This window comes from Struthio camelus, chromosome 2 (genome assembly GCF_040807025.1).
Source record: "Struthio camelus isolate bStrCam1 chromosome 2, bStrCam1.hap1, whole genome shotgun sequence".
NCBI lineage: Eukaryota > Metazoa > Chordata > Aves > Struthioniformes > Struthionidae > Struthio > Struthio camelus.
The window spans coordinates 73,419,653-73,439,564 of NC_090943.1; the positions used below are offsets into that span (position 1 = coordinate 73,419,653).

Below are 19,912 nucleotides of genomic sequence, written 5' to 3' on the forward strand. Positions count from 1 at the left end.
TTATTTATTACTGCTGGTGGTTGCAGCTGGCAGATCTAGGAAGGAATAGGCGCCATTGCCAGAAGGATTATTGCCAGGGGAGGGGGAGAAAGAGAGAGAAGACCCCCAGGCTCCCGGGGAAGCAGGGAGAGGCGGCTCTCTTCCCTCCGCCTTGGCCCCTGCCGCCGGGGGATGCTCCCGGAGTGAGAGGGGCTCGGCTGCCTCCCGCCGCTCTGCCCGTCCCCCCGCAACCACCCCTGCTCCTCCTCCTCCCCCATCCGGCAGCATGCATCCCTCTCGGCGGAGACCGGCCGCTGCCACCTCCAGCCCTGCCATGCTGCTGCTGCTCCTGTGCCTGGGCTGGGCGCCGCCAGGCTGGGGCTGGCCGCGGGGCAGCGCCCGGGGGGCGGCCGGGCTGCCCCCCAACGCCACCACGCCGATTTCCATCATGGGCTTGATGCCGCTCAGCCCGTCTGAGGAGGACCAGAAGAGCAAGATCGGCCGCGGGGTGCTGCCCGCCGTGCAGCTGGCCATGGATCAGATCCGCAACGAGTCCCTGCTCAACCCCTATTTCCTGGACCTGCGGCTCTACGACACGGAGGTAGGGACCGCCGCGCTCCCCGCTGGGCGCAGCGGGGGCGCCGCCGCCCAGCGCCGGGCCCTGGGGGTGCAAGGGCACAAGGGCACCGCGGACGCCGGGCCGGGGGCTGCGGCCGAGCCCGCGATGTCCGCGCGGCCCTGCGCGGCCGGCGGACGCGGAGGGGCCCGGCGCGGCGCGGATGGTGGCGAGCTGGCGGGCCGTATCCTGCTCGCGGCGCACAGGCGGAGCGGCTCCGCGGCAGCCGCCGCTCAGCGCCGCGGACCCCCCTGCCCGGGGCTGCCGGGCCTGGCAGGTGCCGCGGCGCTGGGTTGTCTCCTGGCTTGGATGCGCTGCCCTTGGCGTGCGTGTGCATCTGTGAGAGGAAGGCTGGCTTTCAGCGGCGGTTCCTCGCTGAGCACAGCTGCGGCTGTAGCCGTCTCCCGGCCTCTAGCTATTAGGCAACAGATGCACGCCAATTACTTTATTTTCCCTCTCTTTCAATGAGCACCCGCTGTGGTCCGGAGTGATGAAATGCAGCGCTGGGACGCGAGCGGCTGTGACTGTAGCTGTAGCTTAAGGAGAAGGTGGGGAAGGACCTCACAGGAGGTTGGCAGGCTTCTCCTCCGGCTTGCGGGGCGAGGGCGGGCCGGGATGCCCTCGCAGGGGTGCGCGGGGCCGGGCCGGGTGCGCTGCGCAGGCCGCAGGGCCGTGCCCGGCCGCCGGGGAGCGCGGAGGAGCGGAGCGGCGCGGCGCGGTGCGGAGGAGCGGAGCGGCAAGAGTTAAATTTGCGGTCCCTCTCCTCGGTGTGTGCCAGCACCCTGCGAGGTGCCCTGCTCCGCAACCGCTGCCTGGGGCCGGCGGGGGGCCGGGAAAAGGCCCCCCCCGCCAAGCTCCAGTGGGAAAATCTTCCTCTTACCTGTTAGAGAGGGAGGCGGAGGTTTTATTAAGTTGGTTGCCACTGTCAGTCACCCCCAGCTGCATTTCGTTTTGGTCACAACTTCCATAAGCCTGTGTTTGCAGAGGATACATGCTGATTCAATATTGAGCCTTCCCTGAAGATGGCAGTCGTTTCTTGTGTAATGCTAGTGTCTGCTGTGTATTTCCAAGACAACCCTCGGTAAAGCAAGTGACTGCTGAAAATCTTATTGGCTGCAATTTAAGGAAGCCCCTGTCTTCTCCCCTTTGATTCTCAAAACCTGAGGGAAGCAAACCGAGAGCAACAATAACAGGCTGTACTGCTGTGTGGTAGTATCTCCGCTCCGAAAAACAAAACAAAACAAAAACAAAACCCCCACAACCAACCAAAAAACCCCAAAGGGCTAAGGTGGCTGCTTTTATTTACATAGATTTGTCACAGTATTTTTTCAGATAGCTTTGAATGGAAATGCGTGGAAGGCAATATTGCTGGGGACACCAGTTAGGAGAAAACCTGCTGCCATAGTGTTTTGTTGTGTGAACATGACTGATGTATTGAAAGGAAAGACAGGCAAGATCAGCCCAGAGTTGTCATTCATTTCCTTAAAAAAATGAATCCCAGGGAACTCTGCAATCATAATGAAGAGAATTATGGGGGATTTTCTGAATGGCAATACATGTTTCATAATGAAAGTGAGGCATCTGTTAGAAAAAAATCACCATTCTCCTAATCCTGTTTTCATTACATTATTCTACTTAAATTCATCCCTCGTATGGAGTTGTTACAGAAATAATATATACATAGGAAGTAGAGAAGCCTAGGCAAGATCTTCCTTCTTAATACAGAAACATCATAAGCAATGAAGTGCTGTACTTTATCGCAGTCAAAATATTTTGAAGCTGTTAATACAGATTTTGGGTTCTGAACTAGGTAGTTAGCATTAAAATATTTAGAAAAAAATGTTCTATTTCTTCTGGACTGAGTTTCAGTTTCTAAAAAAAATTGCATTTTCACTCTTTTGTACTCTAGGGACATCATAAAGAATCTGGATCATGTTGCCAACTTGCTTTGTAGCTTTGAATGCTTTTAAGCAGTTAATAAATGGTGGTTATGGAATGCTAAGTCAGGCGAATGTATATATTTGGAGTGCACTTGGATCACGATCATATGCTTAATAGTGACAAGTAAATAACTTAGTGTTCATGAAGAGCGCTAGATTGACTGCAGCAGAACGGAGTGGATTAATGGCTGGAACAGCCATTAAACACATAATAGCCGTACAAGTTTTTTCACTCTGTTCAGGCATTATCTTACTACTTCTGTGCACTTACAGTAAGCAGAAAGGTAGATCACTGATCATGCCCACTTGGTCCTCAGCCTATTTTCTGAGATTGCCAATAGATAAATATCCCTGAGGACCTGCATTCTAATCATTACATAATCACAGACCAGGGAGTAGTCCTCCCCTTCAGGACGTTGTATTTGCTTATGACATGATCATCATTACAGAGAGAATGTGGAACTTTGAACTCCTGGAATTTTTCAACAGCTTGAGAAACAGTTGTAATATATTTATAATGCTTAGGAAATATATGGCAGTGATTCAGATACGTCAATATTCTCCCTCATGTCTTTCCAAAATCTCATTTGAAGTTATAATTTGATGTTTGTATTACATCTTTACATAATGTTTTAATTATAAACTCATGGAAAATAATTACTGAGTTAACAGAATTAGATTTTTTTTTTTATTATGTATTCAGGTAGTTTTCTGGCAAAGTTAAACTGAATATTGTTTATCTGATATTTCTGATTTGTAAAAGGAGGCATAAAATGCCTTTAATTTCTGACCAACCATATGAGTCGCCGTAATGTGCCTTCTAAGTCAGGCTGTGGTTTTTCAGAACTTGGACCTGCAAACCTCTGAGCACGTGAGCAGCAACCCCAGTCGTTATCAAAACACTTAGATGGAATTAAACATATACTTTATTACTTTGTTTAATCTACCTCTCAATCAGCTGTGATTGTGTGAATATGTCTTCTATGCAAAACAGAACCACAGGTTACAGCAATTACATAAAGGCTTATGTCTTCAGTATTTTGGATGGTTAAACTGTCTAGAGCTTGATCTTGATCTGGTTTAATGAAATTCTTTTGCTAGCCCATAGGTATGTGTTTATCTGCATGGATGAGCCTTCCTATGTAGGCTCAGGGAATAAAATAAAGCTCAGGTGTAGATACTTGTAGAACTCTGATTTAAATTAGTGCCTTAAGTTAGTCCTATAATACATTTCAGTGAGAGCAGGAGCAAACTCTGAATGAGACTCTTAGGCAAAAAAATCACAATTATGTTATTTTAGAAACAAGAGAACTTATGAAGTGATAAAGCGAGTAAGAGAGTCTCATCCAAAGCCAATTGAAATTACTGGCAATAATTCACTGATTCCAGCAGCCCTAGGACCAGGTCCTCAAAGTTAAGGGCACTTGATAGTTTATGGCTTTGGATAAATAATTCCTGTCCCTGTGATTAGAACTTTATTTTGCTGAAAACACAAATAAACTTTTTGAAAGTTATGTGATAGATGACATTTGCAATGGCATATACATCAGGAAAGATGATTCTGCGCTCTGGAAGCACCCTGACACACATTTGCTGGGTAAAAAATAGTAAAATATCCCTAAAATAAAGTAATTAAACATTCCAGTAGAGAAAGTTATGGATTTCAACACCATTTATTTTGCAGCAGGCAAAAGCTGTCCATAGAGAATTTAGAGGAAGAGGTATAGTGGAAGAAGACAAGGGCTTTAATGGAAGTTGGATATCTGCCCTTCTGCATCTGGACATCTTTCCTTGAATAAGGAATGTATTTTCTGCCTTCTTCCAAAATCGGTGCTGCAAGTGTTGTACAGATAGGCTGAATATTTGAAATCTAAATGTGTAGAGTCACGAAGGCTGGGAATGCAAGTTAGAATTCTGTCACTTTGTTTTTGAAGCTCAAAATGACTCCTGACAAGCTGAAAAAAAGTCTTCTAGAAATAAGTAGGGTATATTATCACAAACAGAGAAGAATATCCATAATATGGAGATCATAATATGGAGGTTATTTTGTTTGCTGTAATAACTGCAAGTAATTTGTGGTAATCCTGATATAATCTCCTTTTTAAATAATAATTCACTTTAACATCTTTAAATAGCACATTGGCATAGAAGGGTGAGATCTGAAACGTAAACTGGATGCCTATTTTGAAACTGAATAGAAAGTGCCTTGCCCAGTGTATCTGACCAGAAGGTACAGTCTAGGTATGTTATAAATGGAGCTTCTCTTTATTTTACTTTTTTACTAAAAAAAAGTTTTCCATATTTTCAGCAAAACCCTCCTCTCTTGAAGTTTAAGAAAGCTATATGGGCTATGCACCAATCTATGTAATCCTACTAGCTATTCTAAGTTTAAAAAAAAAATACCCTCAGCCTCCAAATAAAGATGCCTTTTGCAGAAAGTACAGTCATGAATTGAGTTGACTCATAAGTTAGGTCTTGTTCCTGCAACCTGAAGTAGGAGTCACATTTACTGTAAGGACAGTAAACATATTTTAGAAAAGAGAGAGAGGGTTGATATCAGTAGTACAAAACAGGGGATCTAGCCAGGAACGTGGAGAATGGGGTTTTTAGTAGCACTTGCTATTCCTCAGAGGAGGACAAACAGCCAGTGGTTGCATTCTGACAAACTCTGCACTAGGGTTGAGCAAGTTGAGCGAGGCACTTCAAAAAAGAAATGCACGTGCTGTGTCGGTTAGGCTTAGGAGACATGGATTCAAGAGCCTCTGATAGCAACTGGATTTGTGCCTGGAAGTATGCTTAATCTGATATAACCAAGCCATGCCAATACTCTTGGGGGTGAGCCCTGACACACTTGCTTTGTACATGGGTAACCCCCCTAAACTGAACCTTGAGTTTCCTCAAAAGCTTCTAGCTCCTCTAATATCAGACTGCTGGAGTGTGTTTTATCTTAAATCTGCAGCCAGTGTAGAAAGTTCCTCACCCTACCTGCCAGGAAGAGGAGAGTTAAAGAACCCCACATCTCAGCAGTAGTGCTTCGAGCTTGGATTTGCACCTGCCTCCAGATGCAACGGCAGCAGTTCTGTGGGCTTGATAGACTGGGGATCAAGCTAATTTAATATACAGCATAAATATAGCCTGGGTTTCCCATATCCTTTGAGAATGCTATAGCTACTAATTTTTTTTGAAGCCTTCTTTGCATTTCTGAAGTAGTACTCAAAGTGGGAAAGATAAGGAGTTGTCCTGATCATTTTTTTCTAAGGGTAGCAGTCAGCTGAATACAAGGGAGATGTCTAGGGCTAAAAGATGGTCCAATTTACAAGAGACTATACAGGAAAAAATGGCTGCTAGTTTAAGGATACAGATGATATGTCTGTCATATGTTAAAGTGATTGGGTAATTTCTTATTTCTATTCTTATTGCTAAGTGCTTGTACTTTCTGAGATATTCAGAGAGCATAGACATTAAGCTGAAAGTACATTTGTGTCGTTACATGCATGGATAACGACCAATGGCTATTCTAGTGGCAAAAAGAGTACGCCTTTTTCTGCTTGGAATGAACATATATATATTTTTAGATAGTCAGTATGCCCTTTGACTTTCATCTAATATGGCTCCACTTGAGACACAACTCCTTCTGCATTAGAGTTTTGTAAACTTGGAGGGAATCATCTAAAAGTTAAGTGTTTATGTTAATTCTATGCTGGCTTTTCCACTGATGCTAAAATGTGGGTGGGGAGATGAGAGAAATAATGTATTCACTGCACCCACTCCTCTGGGTGCAGATCCCAGACCTGCAGAATGTACATCCTCTAAATATCTCTGCAAAGAGATATAAAGCCAATATATCATCTTCTGGCATATGTCTTGTAATTTCTTGTAGAACTTATCCTATACATGCTGCAAAACACATTGTTATGGAATCTTTTGACTGAAATGCCAAGCACACGCTATCAGCAGGGGAAAGTTATTTTTTGAATAAATCCAGGAAGGAATTTCCATTTCCATTTGAAGGAGGAGAAGGAAGGCACTCTTCTCCAAAATGAGCATTGATCAAAGTGAATTATTTGAGTTCATGGAAAAGATGGAGTATAATATTCATGTGAGAACTGTGATGAAAACATTTGCAATAGGAAAAGGGAGAAGAAAGAGCTATAAGAGATGCATTTAATGACTGCATTCACACAAAAAGCTATCGATATAGAATTTATATTATTTTAATTAATTTCATGCCACTATTTGGGATGGCAGCATAAATAGCATCACATCATGTCAAGGATACAAAACACTATCTCACATTAATGACCTGAGAGCATGTTGATGCATGCATATCTCAAGCTTTGTTCTCTGCTTTCAATTTCATTGCATTATGGAAGTTTTCATGGCATATTGTGGAATAACAACTAAGATGTTTGAGGAAATTGTGGAAGCTGGGATCCAAGCTTCTTTCGTGGAACTCAAGCGGAGGCTAGGCCATTTCAAAAATCCATGGCTATCCTAGAAAAGCAGATGCTTTTCTTAGGAAAGGTTGAACCACAGCACCCACAACTCTGACTCAGAGAATCATGTGGTGGAAGGAAATGAACCGGGGAGCCCACCCTGTGATCCTTTTTGGCTCAATTAATTTTTGGAGCAGCTGGAGCTGGCAGAGGAGTACATTGAGGCCAGTCACCACTGGTGTGACTCAATCTTGCAGTGATATGGGTTGATATGCAGCAGCCTCATGTACTTCTAGAGCTTAATATCAAGCTGAGAGGGTACAATACAAATATATCATACTTCTTGAATTTATTTTTGTACTAGGAATCCTGAAACTAAGTCAGTAATGGAGCCTGAAAGGTTTAGGAGCCAGACATGCTTTTGCCTGATTTGTGGGTCTAGCTGAGCTGGGAAGGAGATTTGCAGTACTTTTGTGGTTCCCTGGCTCCAGCAGTAATGAACCAGTAGCCCGACTCCTGAAGCAAACTACTTCAGCTTCAACATTGCTCTAATTTAAATACAGAAGCTAGTGCCCCTAAGAATAGCTGAAATATACTTTTAGTCATATTGTGTTTCCCCTTGCCATGCCACCTGTACTTTTGAGATGACAGAGAGTCGTCTTTGCTAGGCAGAGATTCTTCTATTTGCAGATGATTTTGCTATGGATAAGATCCACTGGATTTGGCAGCCTCTTTGTACTGGCTGAATATAAACAGGACATACAGACTGACAAAGTATGTATTTTTTTTTCTTGTGATGGAATAAACACTTAATCTCATCTCCAAGTCAGTGCTTGATGTCCAATTTGTGTCTCATTAGTGTTTCATCATTGTGAGCTTTTAGTTCTGACTATTTTATCCATAGTATTTTCCAAAAAAGCATTCTCAAATGTGAAAATGAAAGCTAACAAATCAAAGGTAAATTTCTACCTTCTTGCTGAAAGTAATAGTTGCAGAGCTCTTAAAATGTAAAGGCTAATTCACCTGGGCTGTCCAAATTGTTGTTACTGAAGCTCCTGGGAGATGAAGGCCCAGATAATGGACTAAATGCTTTAAAGTGAACCTCATGAGTTTGAGGGATAGGATTAGAAAACTTAGGTTTCCTACTATGGCCATGGTACTTCTTGTAAATAATTAACATGCCCTAAGATCAGAGGACCATTATGATTACTCAGTTCTTATAATATAGGCCATATATTTCTCTGAGATGTTTGACTATTCCAAAACGTACTTTAAAAAGCCCTCAGATCTTGTCTTCAGGATCCCAAGAGATGGAGAGCTTACCTCCTCTCTGGAAAACTTTTCTCTACGATTAGTTCACAATCACTTTAAAAGTCCATTATTATTTCCAACCTAAAATTTGTTTATCCTGTAATAGCACTTCCGGTGTGATCAGTAATTCTCAATGTTTATGTGCTGTGATCGCCACAGAACTTCTTTCTAGTTAGTTGACACAGAACTGGAAATCACAAGAACGTTCATTTACCAATACAGGCTGTTCAAAATGACCAAAATTTTCTGACTTTTTTTGGCTATCCAAGGTAACCAGCCTCATATGAAGGGCTCTATTGGATTAGATCCTGCTGGAATCTAAAGCCTTCTTCCCTTCTTCAGAGAGTCACAGACTATAAGTGAGAAACTTGTTAACTTGGTTTTTTTGGCAAGCTGAATCTACTGGATTTATGTGCCTATTCACTGAATAGCTCGTTCTCCAGACCACTTTTGTGATTCTTATCTAAACTTTATTTGCTTCTTTACATCTACTTTTCCTGTAAGACTATTTTGCCACAATTTCCATTAGAGGAACTCATTCTGTTTACCCGCTTATCTAAGCCATTTTTAAAATGTCGTGATTTTTTTGATTAAAGACCTACTACCATATATCTTTAAAAGAAGACATTTGTTAACCTTCTGTTTTCTTAAAGTAGTAACTTATTTTAATTTTGATACCATTTACCTAAGGTAAGTCTCAGTTTCTGCTACAGCTTCACTGATCTACAGAATTATGTGAAGATCTATACACACAATAGGTGTCCTAGTAACCATTTTGCATCCAAAACCTTCAGGGAAAAGTAGTATGAGGCCTCTTTTGGGATGTTAATTAACTTTCTTTCCACTGTTTACTGCTTCTGCTTTCATAGGGAATTTAATGTTTTTCTAGCAAAGAACACATAGCAGATATCTTTCTTTATAATTTTTACTCTATATAAAGTGATAGTTTTTGACAGATTAACACTCAGTTCAGTAGAGCATGTAAAATGTAATATTTTTCAAGCATTGTGATTTTCAGACATTCACTCCTGTCTATGTTAACACAATCATGTAAAAATGCTTTAATATAAACATACAGTATAAAAATACTAAACTCTGCATTTCTGTGAGGTCTTTCATATAATTTTGATGCACTGCAAAAACGTCTTGGGCTGCTTTCAGCTCCCCCCCTGTGAATTTGGAGAGCTATAAATATCAATAACTTACAGGAGGTTAGTGGAGGCAGAGACGAACTTCCTCTTTTTTTCCTTCTCCTTTCTCGCTTTCCAAAAGTTATAAGCAGGAATGAATTCCATATTGTTGGTGAGAATCTGATCTACAGGGATATGGTAGTGGTAGGAAGACTTCATGCAATGTAGTAAAACAAATTAAATTGCAATAGCTCTACCTAAGACATACAAAGAAGTTTGGCGTCGCGTATCTTTAAACCTAACTGAGCTTCCCTCTTCTAATCATTTCTTGCTATAAAGAGTGCTAATAGTATCACCTCTAGATCACCTCTTTGAAAAAACAGAGTTTCAAGTTAGATGCCTGAACTGAAGATTTGTCTTCCCAAAGCACTGAGTGATTTGCAGTTTCTGTCAACATCGGTGGGAACTGCTGGATGCTCAGCACTTTAGAAAGCCAGCCCACCTATGAAAAAGCAATGGGCTTTTATGAGCAGGAGACCTAGAAGTGCCACTTTTAATTAAGAGCAAAGGCATTTGTAGATACTTACTTTAAACTTTCAAATTGCCTGGCTGAATAAAATGCTTATTTTTCTCATTCTTTGGGATGCAGATCCTTTCAGGATCTGTGTCGACATTATCAGAATTAAATATCCTTTAGAATTAGAATATTACATCTCAAATATGAGAAATATGCAAGGTATAGGAATTTCTATGAATCAGGCATAGTTATTTTTGTAATTAACACATACTCTCCACATTTCTATTGCTTATGGAAATAGCGTGTTTGACCTTAGCAAAAATTACAGCTAAGTAACGTAAATAAAAGGAGTGACGCCGCAAGAGTACTATGTCTCTAGGGCCTTGTTGCTCAAGCCAGGTCTATACAGCTGACGTGGTTATGTCAGCAGTGGTGTCAAGAGGCGTTATCTCAATGTCAGCAGAAGCCCCTAGTGCAGTTACAGCAGTAAAGAGTAACGACAGCAGCAGCTTTGGTGTTAGTAGTTTTGTTTTGCTTTACTGCAGTGGCTAGAAGCCTTAGTCTTGTATCAGGCCCAGACTGCAAGTACTCTTTTAACTTCCCTAATAAAGGTTATTTCATTTAATGAGGATGATTTACTGGAGGGTAGAAATAGATTTTCTTTGACTAGTGAGTTCAGAAGTTTGCTATTATTAGAAATCCTTTTTTTTTTTTTCCCCCCATTCCTGATTCCTATAGAACTGGTTATAGATTAAGGCACATCTGAACCTTAAACTGGATAGACCAACCTTCATTGTTTTCTTGGCCATCATACATTTCTGCAGCTTTCTTCTGAAGCTTTTGCAGTTTGTAATCTTTCTTCTCAAAGTGCTGCTGCTAGAATTTGACATATTACTTCAGAAATAATCTCATTGATGCTGTATATACTAGTAATATTATCTCTTTACTTCAAACCTGCTGTTCAGAAGGGAGGAAATGAATTTGATCTTTGTTATGCCAGGCTCAGGAAAAGGGAAAGCAGAGAGATGAGATTTGCAGGCTACTTATGAAGAGTGAGATGTTATGATTTATGGCAAAAACAATTTTTCATTTACCTTTTTCAGATCAGTCTCTCTAGCTACTAGCAAATCTGCTCAGCCTTTGCAGGCCAGTGGGAAGTACATAGTCTGGTCGTTTGGGTAATGCTGTGGGGAGTAAGTAGTTTTAGTTGAACAGCTGGCTGCTTGGAAAGCTTAGACATGTTAGAGCAGACAATAGTGTTTCAATATTGGAGTCATTCTTGGCATAGATAGAAGCTCAGTCTTGATGTAAGTACAGGAATTACCATCCAAAATAAATCATAATAGATTTCAATGCATTTCTAAGGTTTCTTGGGGTAGGTGAGTGCTCTGTACTCTAATTACACTTAGCAATTAAGTAGCAAGATCAGAGACACTTGGGAAAAGAGGGGTGAAAGATAACCTACTTTGAAAAAACTAACATTTGAGGCTGGGATGAGAACATCCTATAAATGTTAATGGGTATTACTCAAGGGGGAAGAAGCTATTGTGTGGGAGGCATGAAGTGACATATATCTTAAATATATAGCCAACCTTAAACACAGTTACCACAGTCTAGAGTCAATCTTTTACATGAACTAGTAACTCTTAAAAGTGATTTATGATTCAGAAATACTGATCAGGGGATTGAGAACTGAATTTTAAATGCTTTAAACACAGAGGATAAAGTGATAGAGAAGACAACACAAAATATCTCCTTTTGACTTTGGAATGTATTAATCTATATGTAATAAATAGACTTAAATAGGCTTAACGTTTTTTAAGTTAATGGGAACTGAGCTTCTACAAGGGCTTAATTGCCTCCCTGAAAAATACTCAGTTTGTCTGTGCAGCTATAACAAAGGAGATACCAATAGTGAGTCATTCGGTCACCAGTTGTGTCCTCAGGCTTGAAGCTAGCTATGGCAAAAAACTCTAGTGATTGTTACTGCGCTGAGGAACAAGTACCTTGTTTTGTAAAACCTTCTAAAATAGTGGGAAGGTAGGGTTTAAAATAAAATAGCCTTCATGGTCTGGCACTGAAATCAAAGTTCGGATTTAGTATTATTACGAATAATTGTGGAAATTCAGCTTCAAATTTGAGAAGTACATTTAAGATAAGTTAACTGATTTATCAGACTAGCATTTCACAATTGCTATGTTTCAACCGTAAATTCTGAGGGTGTAGAATAAACTCAGCTGAAAAACCCAGTCTTAGATCATGTGACAAAGGCATAACAATGTGCTTTATAGATATTAAATCTCAGAAGATGTTATTGAATACCTGAATATTACAGTTGTGTGATAAATCACATGTATGGCAAATATGGCTAGTTAATCTATCAAAATGAAAACTCATGGATGTATTTTAACACATATATTGTTGCATTAATACTAGCAATAAAAATACTTCTATATCTGAAACTGTCTTCTGGTTAGATAGCTAAATATTTCTGTCAGGAAGCAAATTTTAAGCAAGCAATTAACATGAGGCTGTGCTAGTATGTTATTTGTTCCTTTGCCAGTTCTGGGCGAAATGCAGCATAGCTGAGGAGACCCGAAAGTAGCACAAGCAGAAAAATGTAGGAGTCTAGATTGAGGCAGACTGCCTATCTATAGGATGAGGTGATGCTCCCTACAGTGTGTGTAATTAAAATGTATGTCCATCTATATGGTGCTGAAAAGGAGTTTGACAGCCTGCAATGCACCATTTCTCTCTCATGAGTTTTAAGCTATTGGCCTGATGGCGGGGGGAAGAGGAGTGGAATGAGGGGTAGCGGCAGATTTGGTTTTTTAAATGTGGAGGAGATTCAAACCACATTTTTTTGGATAGGAGCCAAAGCTATGACTCATGGAGCCTCATGTTTCCTAGTTAGCTGGTGAAAAGATTGAGGCATAGAAAGAGAGCAGTTCAGAGCACCTTGGCTGCTGAAGTTTGGCAGCATGAATACCTCCCCCTTCCCTCCCCTCCTCTTCCTTAGTGTGTCAATACTGGAAATAATGCTGGTAAGGAAGAATAGTCCAAGGACTATTCACCAACAAAATCCTATTTAAGCCTCTAAGAAAGGAATTAAATAGGATTTAAGCAATATCTTGGCCTATATTGGCTCTTTGTTCAGGAAATAATTTTACCCTGAGTTTAAAAAATGTTTAAAAACATATATTTTCAATAATCACATTATAGAATCATAAGAATAAGGAACAGAATATACCTATTAAGCCACTGTGTTAAATTGTTGCTATGCAGGACTGTGCTACCAGTGTGTGCCTCCTACTTTGCATTTTGCCTAGCTAATTTTTGAACTTTCTGAATTCTGATAATGAATTTTGACCGTGCTGCATTTGATTTGGGCTTAGTTTATACAGGAAGAAAAGCAGGTTCTGCTTCCTCCAACACAGGGCTTTGTACAGCCATGCTGCATTGTGGCTATAGGCAGTGGTGATGAAGGAAAGCAAGGAGCATGCAAAAGGTATTTCTATTTCAGCTTGCGTTTGTGCCTGAGAATGGATGGAGGGGAATAATGATTAGCTGGGTTCTGTTCTTCCCTTTCCAGTACAGCACAAGAGAGCTGGCAAAAGAGTCACTGTGGATAGTTAATAATAATTTGGGCATAACTCTTCCTTGAGGCTAATCCCTGGACTCAGGGCAGATATTTATTGCTTTTTTATTCAATATTATTTTGCTCTTACTCCTTTTATTTATCTATTTATTTTCATGCCCCTCTGTCACACAATATATAGATTGCGATTTTAAATTAGGATGTTTATAATTGGACTTCACTGAGAATTTTTCTTTAGAGGCTTTTTAGTTGCACATCACTTTCAAAATAATTTATTGACCTGAAAATGTTTTGGCACACTATATTTTGAAAATTTAAAATAAAAAAATCCTATCTTGTGCAGCCAACTAATGCTTAGTTTTGAAATAACAACTATTCACAAAATAAATTGCCAAGTTCTGAACACACTATTTGAATTTTGATTTATATCAGATTTAGTTTTCTGCCTGTGAGCCCTTCCATTTGTTTTTCTATCAGATAACTGAGCTGTGAAAACCTGTAAAGTTTGGGGTTCTATTCCAGCTTGGCACAGGGCATTTCTTTTGAAATCTCAGAATTTCCCCAAGAGAACAAAATAGTTTGCTATTCAGTTGTATGTGTAATGACATGGAGTGCCCTGAAAAACAATTTTTTTTCTTCCTGGATGAACAAGCATCTTCTAGAGAGGCCAGATTCTCTTCCTCTCCCTGTGTGTGGACTTGGCTCTCCCATTTCCTTGCCTATCTATGGCAGCATCGCAGTGTGTATGGGAGCTTTTCTGTGCATGGGAGGGATGGGGAGAGGTGGCTGCTCGAAAGGAGAGAAGGGATGACAGAGATGGCTACTTGCACAAAGATGGAGCGTATTGCTGCTGAGAAGGGTACACAGAGGATGGCGCTTGCATGCTAAGCGAGGCAGGCTGTGATTCCCGGGGAACAACGGTGAAGATTCTTCTGTGATGTGGTGGACTCAAATGTATTCCCTTCTCAGCCTGGCAAATTTTGGTTGTTCTGCAGCAAATGAGGTTTTCTCCAGCGTCAGAATATTCTCTGCATTTCTGCATACACAGCATGCATTCCCTCCCATAGCCTGCAACATTACTTGGACGACTGCAAATAGTATGATGGAATTACTTAGCTAGGTAAGACAATATCTGAAATGCCTGTCGAAAGATAGTGTGACCGCACATGAGAGGAGCAGATCTGAACTCTGTATGTGCCCAAAACTTGCCTTGATTTTAACAGAAGCATGGGGTCTCTGAGAAAAGTAGAATCAGGCACAAGATATAGCTTTGAGCTGATGCAACTTTTGGACGAGAAGTGTATGAGATATTATCAATATGCAGGACAGCATACTCTCTTCTTGGTCTATGTGAAGCTGTCTGAAAATGTGATAGGTACAAGGTAAAACAAATTGAACCAATCTTCCTACCCGATGGTGTACAGAAAGCTGAAAATAAGAGTTCAGTATACTATCACTTTGATCAATCCCTAGAGTATCCATTTTTAAAGGAATTATACTATTTTGTTTATTGATTTGTCAACTGTGGCTGAGTATTTCTGCTACAGAAATGTTTAAAATGACACATGTTTAAAATTAGACTTGGCAGAGCAATTTGCCTAGAGATTATTCTTGTGAAGTATTGATTCACAGCACTGCTGTGAGCAGGATTACTGTCCAAATTGGAAAAGCCAGCCGTAGGGAGGTCTTTATCCTTTAATAACAATTAGCTCCTTTCTTAGAGGGACACAGCTGACTGAGGCAAAGGAAAGCTGCAAAATGTCAGGCAACCAGAGAAGCTAAGGCCTGTTCTTTAGGGATGAGGGCAACAGGGGAAGGAAAGACAAAAAGAGAACAAAAACAAGAAAGATGTTTTTCTGGAACTGGAAACTAGACATTCTGATCCTGTTTGTGTTGCTGATAATCAGGTGTTCTGAAGAACGGGATCGCACTCGCCTCCCTCTTCTTGGGCTTTCACCTGCCAGCTGCCTAATTGATCGGAGAAACCTAACAGCAGGCGTATTACCCGCTATTCATTTAGCCTTGCAACATTTATACAGGCACTCATGGATTTTGAAGAACTATGAACTCCAGGTATCACTCCACGACACTCAGGTAAATGGATATAGTTATATAGTTTGAGCATACATGTTTGATATACATGTTTGAGCCTCGCCTGTGATTACACTTTCTTAAGCTAGCAACTGAATCCTTACATGGGCTTGCAAATCCCACTCTACTAAAACATAGTAAATGTGGTTGTCTGGAAAAGCTTGGACTGATAGATGGATGCCAGACTGACTTGCAGTTCAACCTTACTTCACTGATGCTAGAAGTAGGAGTAAAGACTATGTGAATAAAGAGGGATGCCAAACACCTATGGGTCTTCAGATGTTTCAGAGGTGCCCGGCGAGCGCTCCCCTACTCTGACTTGCTGATTTGTTCTATTCTTCCACACTATCTTCTGTGCCTTGTTCTTTCTGCTTTCTCTGGTAACAGCTCTATAGGTCATCTATTAACACAGCAGCAGAAATAGAAGAAGTGGGATCTGTGCTGTGTCACTGGAGCAGGGAATCTGACTGTATAAAGCATTGTTTTCTGGTTAGGTGGAATATTAAGAAGTGATAAAAGAGATGAAGGTTCTGAGAATCTAGGTAGAGAGGGTAGTGAGGTGATATCTGTAGTTGTAATACTTTCAAATTTGAGAAGAGCTGTGTTTTCTCCCTTTTCTTCTAAGACTGAGGTATCTCTAGATCTTCTATGCAGAAATTAAATCATGGAAAAGTAATTTTTATGGCCTCTCTTTTAAGTTAGCCAAAGTATTTGTGACAAAATTAAATGGAGATACTCACATGTCAGTACGATCTGGGTGTGTAAACCCGTACTTTAACTCAAGGACAGCAGCGATTTGAACTTCTGTCTCCTGCATCTAAGACAGGTAATGGGGCAGATGCCCTCAGACTCATACACGCTTTTATGCATATGTGCATATACGCTCCACAGACAATATTACGCTACTTATTTTGAAGTTACAAAGTAGCTCATCAAAAATATTTGCTTATCTATAATCCTTTAGACTTACTGTACTGTTACAATTAATTTATTAAAATGAGGCATTATTACACCAATAGCAGTTACACTGCACTCTATAACAGGAAGAAGGTATTATTATGTCTTTTATTGGGGGTCTAGGAGAAGTTTTAATTTGATTGTAATTGTGCATTTGGTTCATCAGCACTTGTGTGTAATTTTTGAAGTGCTTAACATATGACTGACACGATCCCATGTGCTATAAAGTTACTTGAAGATAGCTTCCATGTTTACTAATGTAACATAGATGTATATATGCATTAAGAAAATTTCTGGGTTTTTTTTTTCATTTCATTTAATGAAACTTACTCTTTTATTTAATCATTTGCAATCCCTTGCTGGAGATGTAGGTATTGATATGCAGTCCTAAAAATGCATGTTTTAATTTCTAGTGTAAAAAGATGAAGATATACAGTAACATTTCAGCTTAAATAACTGGAAATTTAATGCTAACAGTAGGCTTTGACATAAAAGGCTGATGAATACACACTGTAGTAGGTGGCTCCATTAGCAGATACCACCTGTTTTTCTTCTATAAACTGCAGGCCTAGTCCAGTCATCGTGGCCTAATGTATTCCTTGGCTTTTCTTTGTAGTCTGCCAGTTGATGGAAAATGTGGATGTGAGTTTATGTGGGCAGGAATTAAAACCTACTAGCATTTGCTCATATACCGTATTTTTAATCCTGCTTCACGGGAGTTGGGGGGTTTGCAGGGTTTATTTATTTTGTTTATTGCATTTACATAGTTTCTAATTCTAGGAGTAAATCTAAAATATTTTTCACCACATAAATATTCCATAGATTTTGAATTGTAGAACTTCAGCTATGTTGCGCTGCCCTGTGCAATTTGAATTTAAATATCATAGTAATCTGTAATTCTCTGAATCAACCCCTGGAAAAAGACACATCATGACAACTTGTAAGAGATTGGCAGAATGTAGGGTATTAAGATTTCTGATTTTCCTTCCTGATTCTGAGAACAGTGTGGTCCAGAGTTTTAAATAGTGATTACAGACAAGCTGCAGAGGTCCTTGGATGTAATAGTTTCTCAGCAGCAGTATGAGAAAGTTGATTCTGTTTATTAGAGTTGTGAGCCAAGATCTGCCATAAATGGCACATCTGTACACAACTTTTCAATTAACTTGTTTTGAAGAGAAAACATTTTCAGCTACTTTTTATTTCACCTTTTACTTCAGCTACTTAAACTGTCATTACTCCAGAATGTGAATGGTAACTACTAGGCAAAAGAAGCTTTCTTGCAGTCTTGCAAGAACTATCTGAATTATTTATGTTGAATGAAACTATTCCAACAGGGGGCTTTGAGAAAACCTTTTCTAGCAGAGTAGTACTTTATAGCTTATTGGCTAGGGCATTGAACTGAGAACTGAACACATTCTTTGACTGATTTCTTTTAGGTCTCCTATGATTTAACATACGCATCCTAATTGCCATGTTGTTCATTCCTTAAAAGTGGGAATCCCTTGAACATTCATGAGACAGCACTTCCATGTTGTAAAAAATCATTGAACATTCAGTGAGACGGAGACCAAGTGAGTGAAAGTGATCTTCGAGTTTGGTAGATGAGGACTCATCACCAAAATATCACCAAAATGGTATATCTGTGTCTGTAACGTTTAATTATTTATACCAGAAGGACATGGTCAACAGAGTTCTAGGTAGGGGCATCTTGGGGAGGTGTTGGATGTGCTGTTCCTCTAGCCGAAGCAGGGCTCAACTTCTGTTCTGCAGAGAGCCCTGATCCTTAACCTATTGGACAAATGGTGTGAGAAGGTGGAAAAACTGCTTCTGCAGATTTTTGAATCCAACCATGGAACATTTTTTTAGCTGTTGTAGGTATTCCCTTGAGATTTTTAGATGGGGGGGGGGGAAGGTATAGTTGAGCTGTGTGCATATCGGTTTATTTCTGTCTTTCACTTTGGCAATGGGAGGTTCCCCTACTGAATCAGCAGGGTTGCCAGGATGATAGAGTCTTATATGCTTAGAGAAATCTAAAAATCCCTTTAGTGATGGGTAGGGAATAGTATTTTGGTTCTTATTCTGTTCTTTCTTAGTTCTCTGTGAGTTAGTAGCCTGTCCAAGGACTGTGCTTTGATTAGCAAAGATGTTGAAAGAAGACATTCATACGCTGTAACTGGGACATGGCTTAAGCATACAAATTGGCTTAACTCAGATTGTGCTCAGATTGTTTGCTGGCATTTAACTGAGTCTATCATAAAGTGTGTCTTCTCTAACAGAGATGATGCAACATGTTTTGGTCTGAATTAAAGGTTGATTATCTTTTCTTTTGGTAATAAACTGGTTCCTTTGTAATGGAATGTCATGATAGCTCTATAACTGTGTGCCAGCTTAGTTAAGGCATACCTTTACACGCTTATTCAAACAAAACAAAATAAAAAACAGACAACAATGGAGTAGTGACAGAAGGTGACATTGATAATTATTTCCACAGCAAAAATTTTATCACATGCTTATTTTCTTATCCTACCTAAATAAGAAAGAATTTCTACTTCAAGCTTAAGATACAATAAACTGAATCATTGCACTAAGCTTGTTGGAGTGTAGGTGTACAGGAACTTCTGCTTAAAAGCAAGTAAATAATAGATACGTTGTCAATGCCATTAACATACAATTATTACTTATTAATCAGAGTATTATTTCATATAGAATAAAAAACAGCCATTAGATTTCTTACATGCAGCTCATTACATATGATTTGTATCTCCATTCTCTGCACTTTAACGCCTTCTGTGATGAAAGCAGTTCAGTGTGGGCACCCAGAAACCTGACCTACACAAAGCTGTGAAAGAGAAGCATGCAGTGTATTCCTTACCTCCAGCCCAGACTAGCCTCATGGGCTGGTGACTAGGGCACTTTTGAGGTGGAGGAGTGTGGGCAAGAGAGTAGGGGTAATTGAACCAAGATCTTCCCAGTCATTGGGAAAGCTATGCAGAGCACAGCCTGACCGGCATGCAGCCTGTGTGGTCTTGGGCTCTGCCAGGGAGGAAGAGGAGGGGCTGGTTGGTGGATCCCAGTGAGGGCTGACAACACAGAAGAGACGTTTGGCACGTGAAGCCAGAGATGTTTTGAGGCATGTTCAGAGCAGGAGGGTTTTGCTAGGGCTGGGATTCATCTGACCTAACTTTAGATGCCTGAGCCATAGATATTTACCCTTTAGCTAGTGAGGTGGGGTTTCCTAACAGTCAAGAAGTGGGCACTTCTATGGAGAAAAATTGATCTGACCTATTTTAGGTGACTATTTTAAGATAAGAGGAACTGTAGCCTAGAGAAAGCTTAT

The 19,912-nt window shown here is 40.5% G+C and overlaps 1 protein-coding gene across 4 annotated transcripts in view; it reads left to right on the forward strand.

Annotated features, from left to right (window-relative positions):
• The window catches only part of GABBR2 (gamma-aminobutyric acid type B receptor subunit 2), a 478,089-nt gene continuing 458,177 nt past the window's right edge, over positions 1–19,912 (forward strand). For 2 of the 4 annotated variants that reach the window (XM_068936292.1, XM_068936293.1), the window contains exon 1: positions 1–580. In XM_068936292.1, the coding sequence (XP_068792393.1) occupies positions 266–580 (315 nt within the window). In that variant the 5' untranslated portion in view covers positions 1–265. Of the gene's footprint in view, positions 581–15,344; positions 15,622–19,912 lie in introns of those variants that run through there. The other 2 variants (XM_068936294.1, XM_068936295.1) reach the window with 2 other exon arrangements.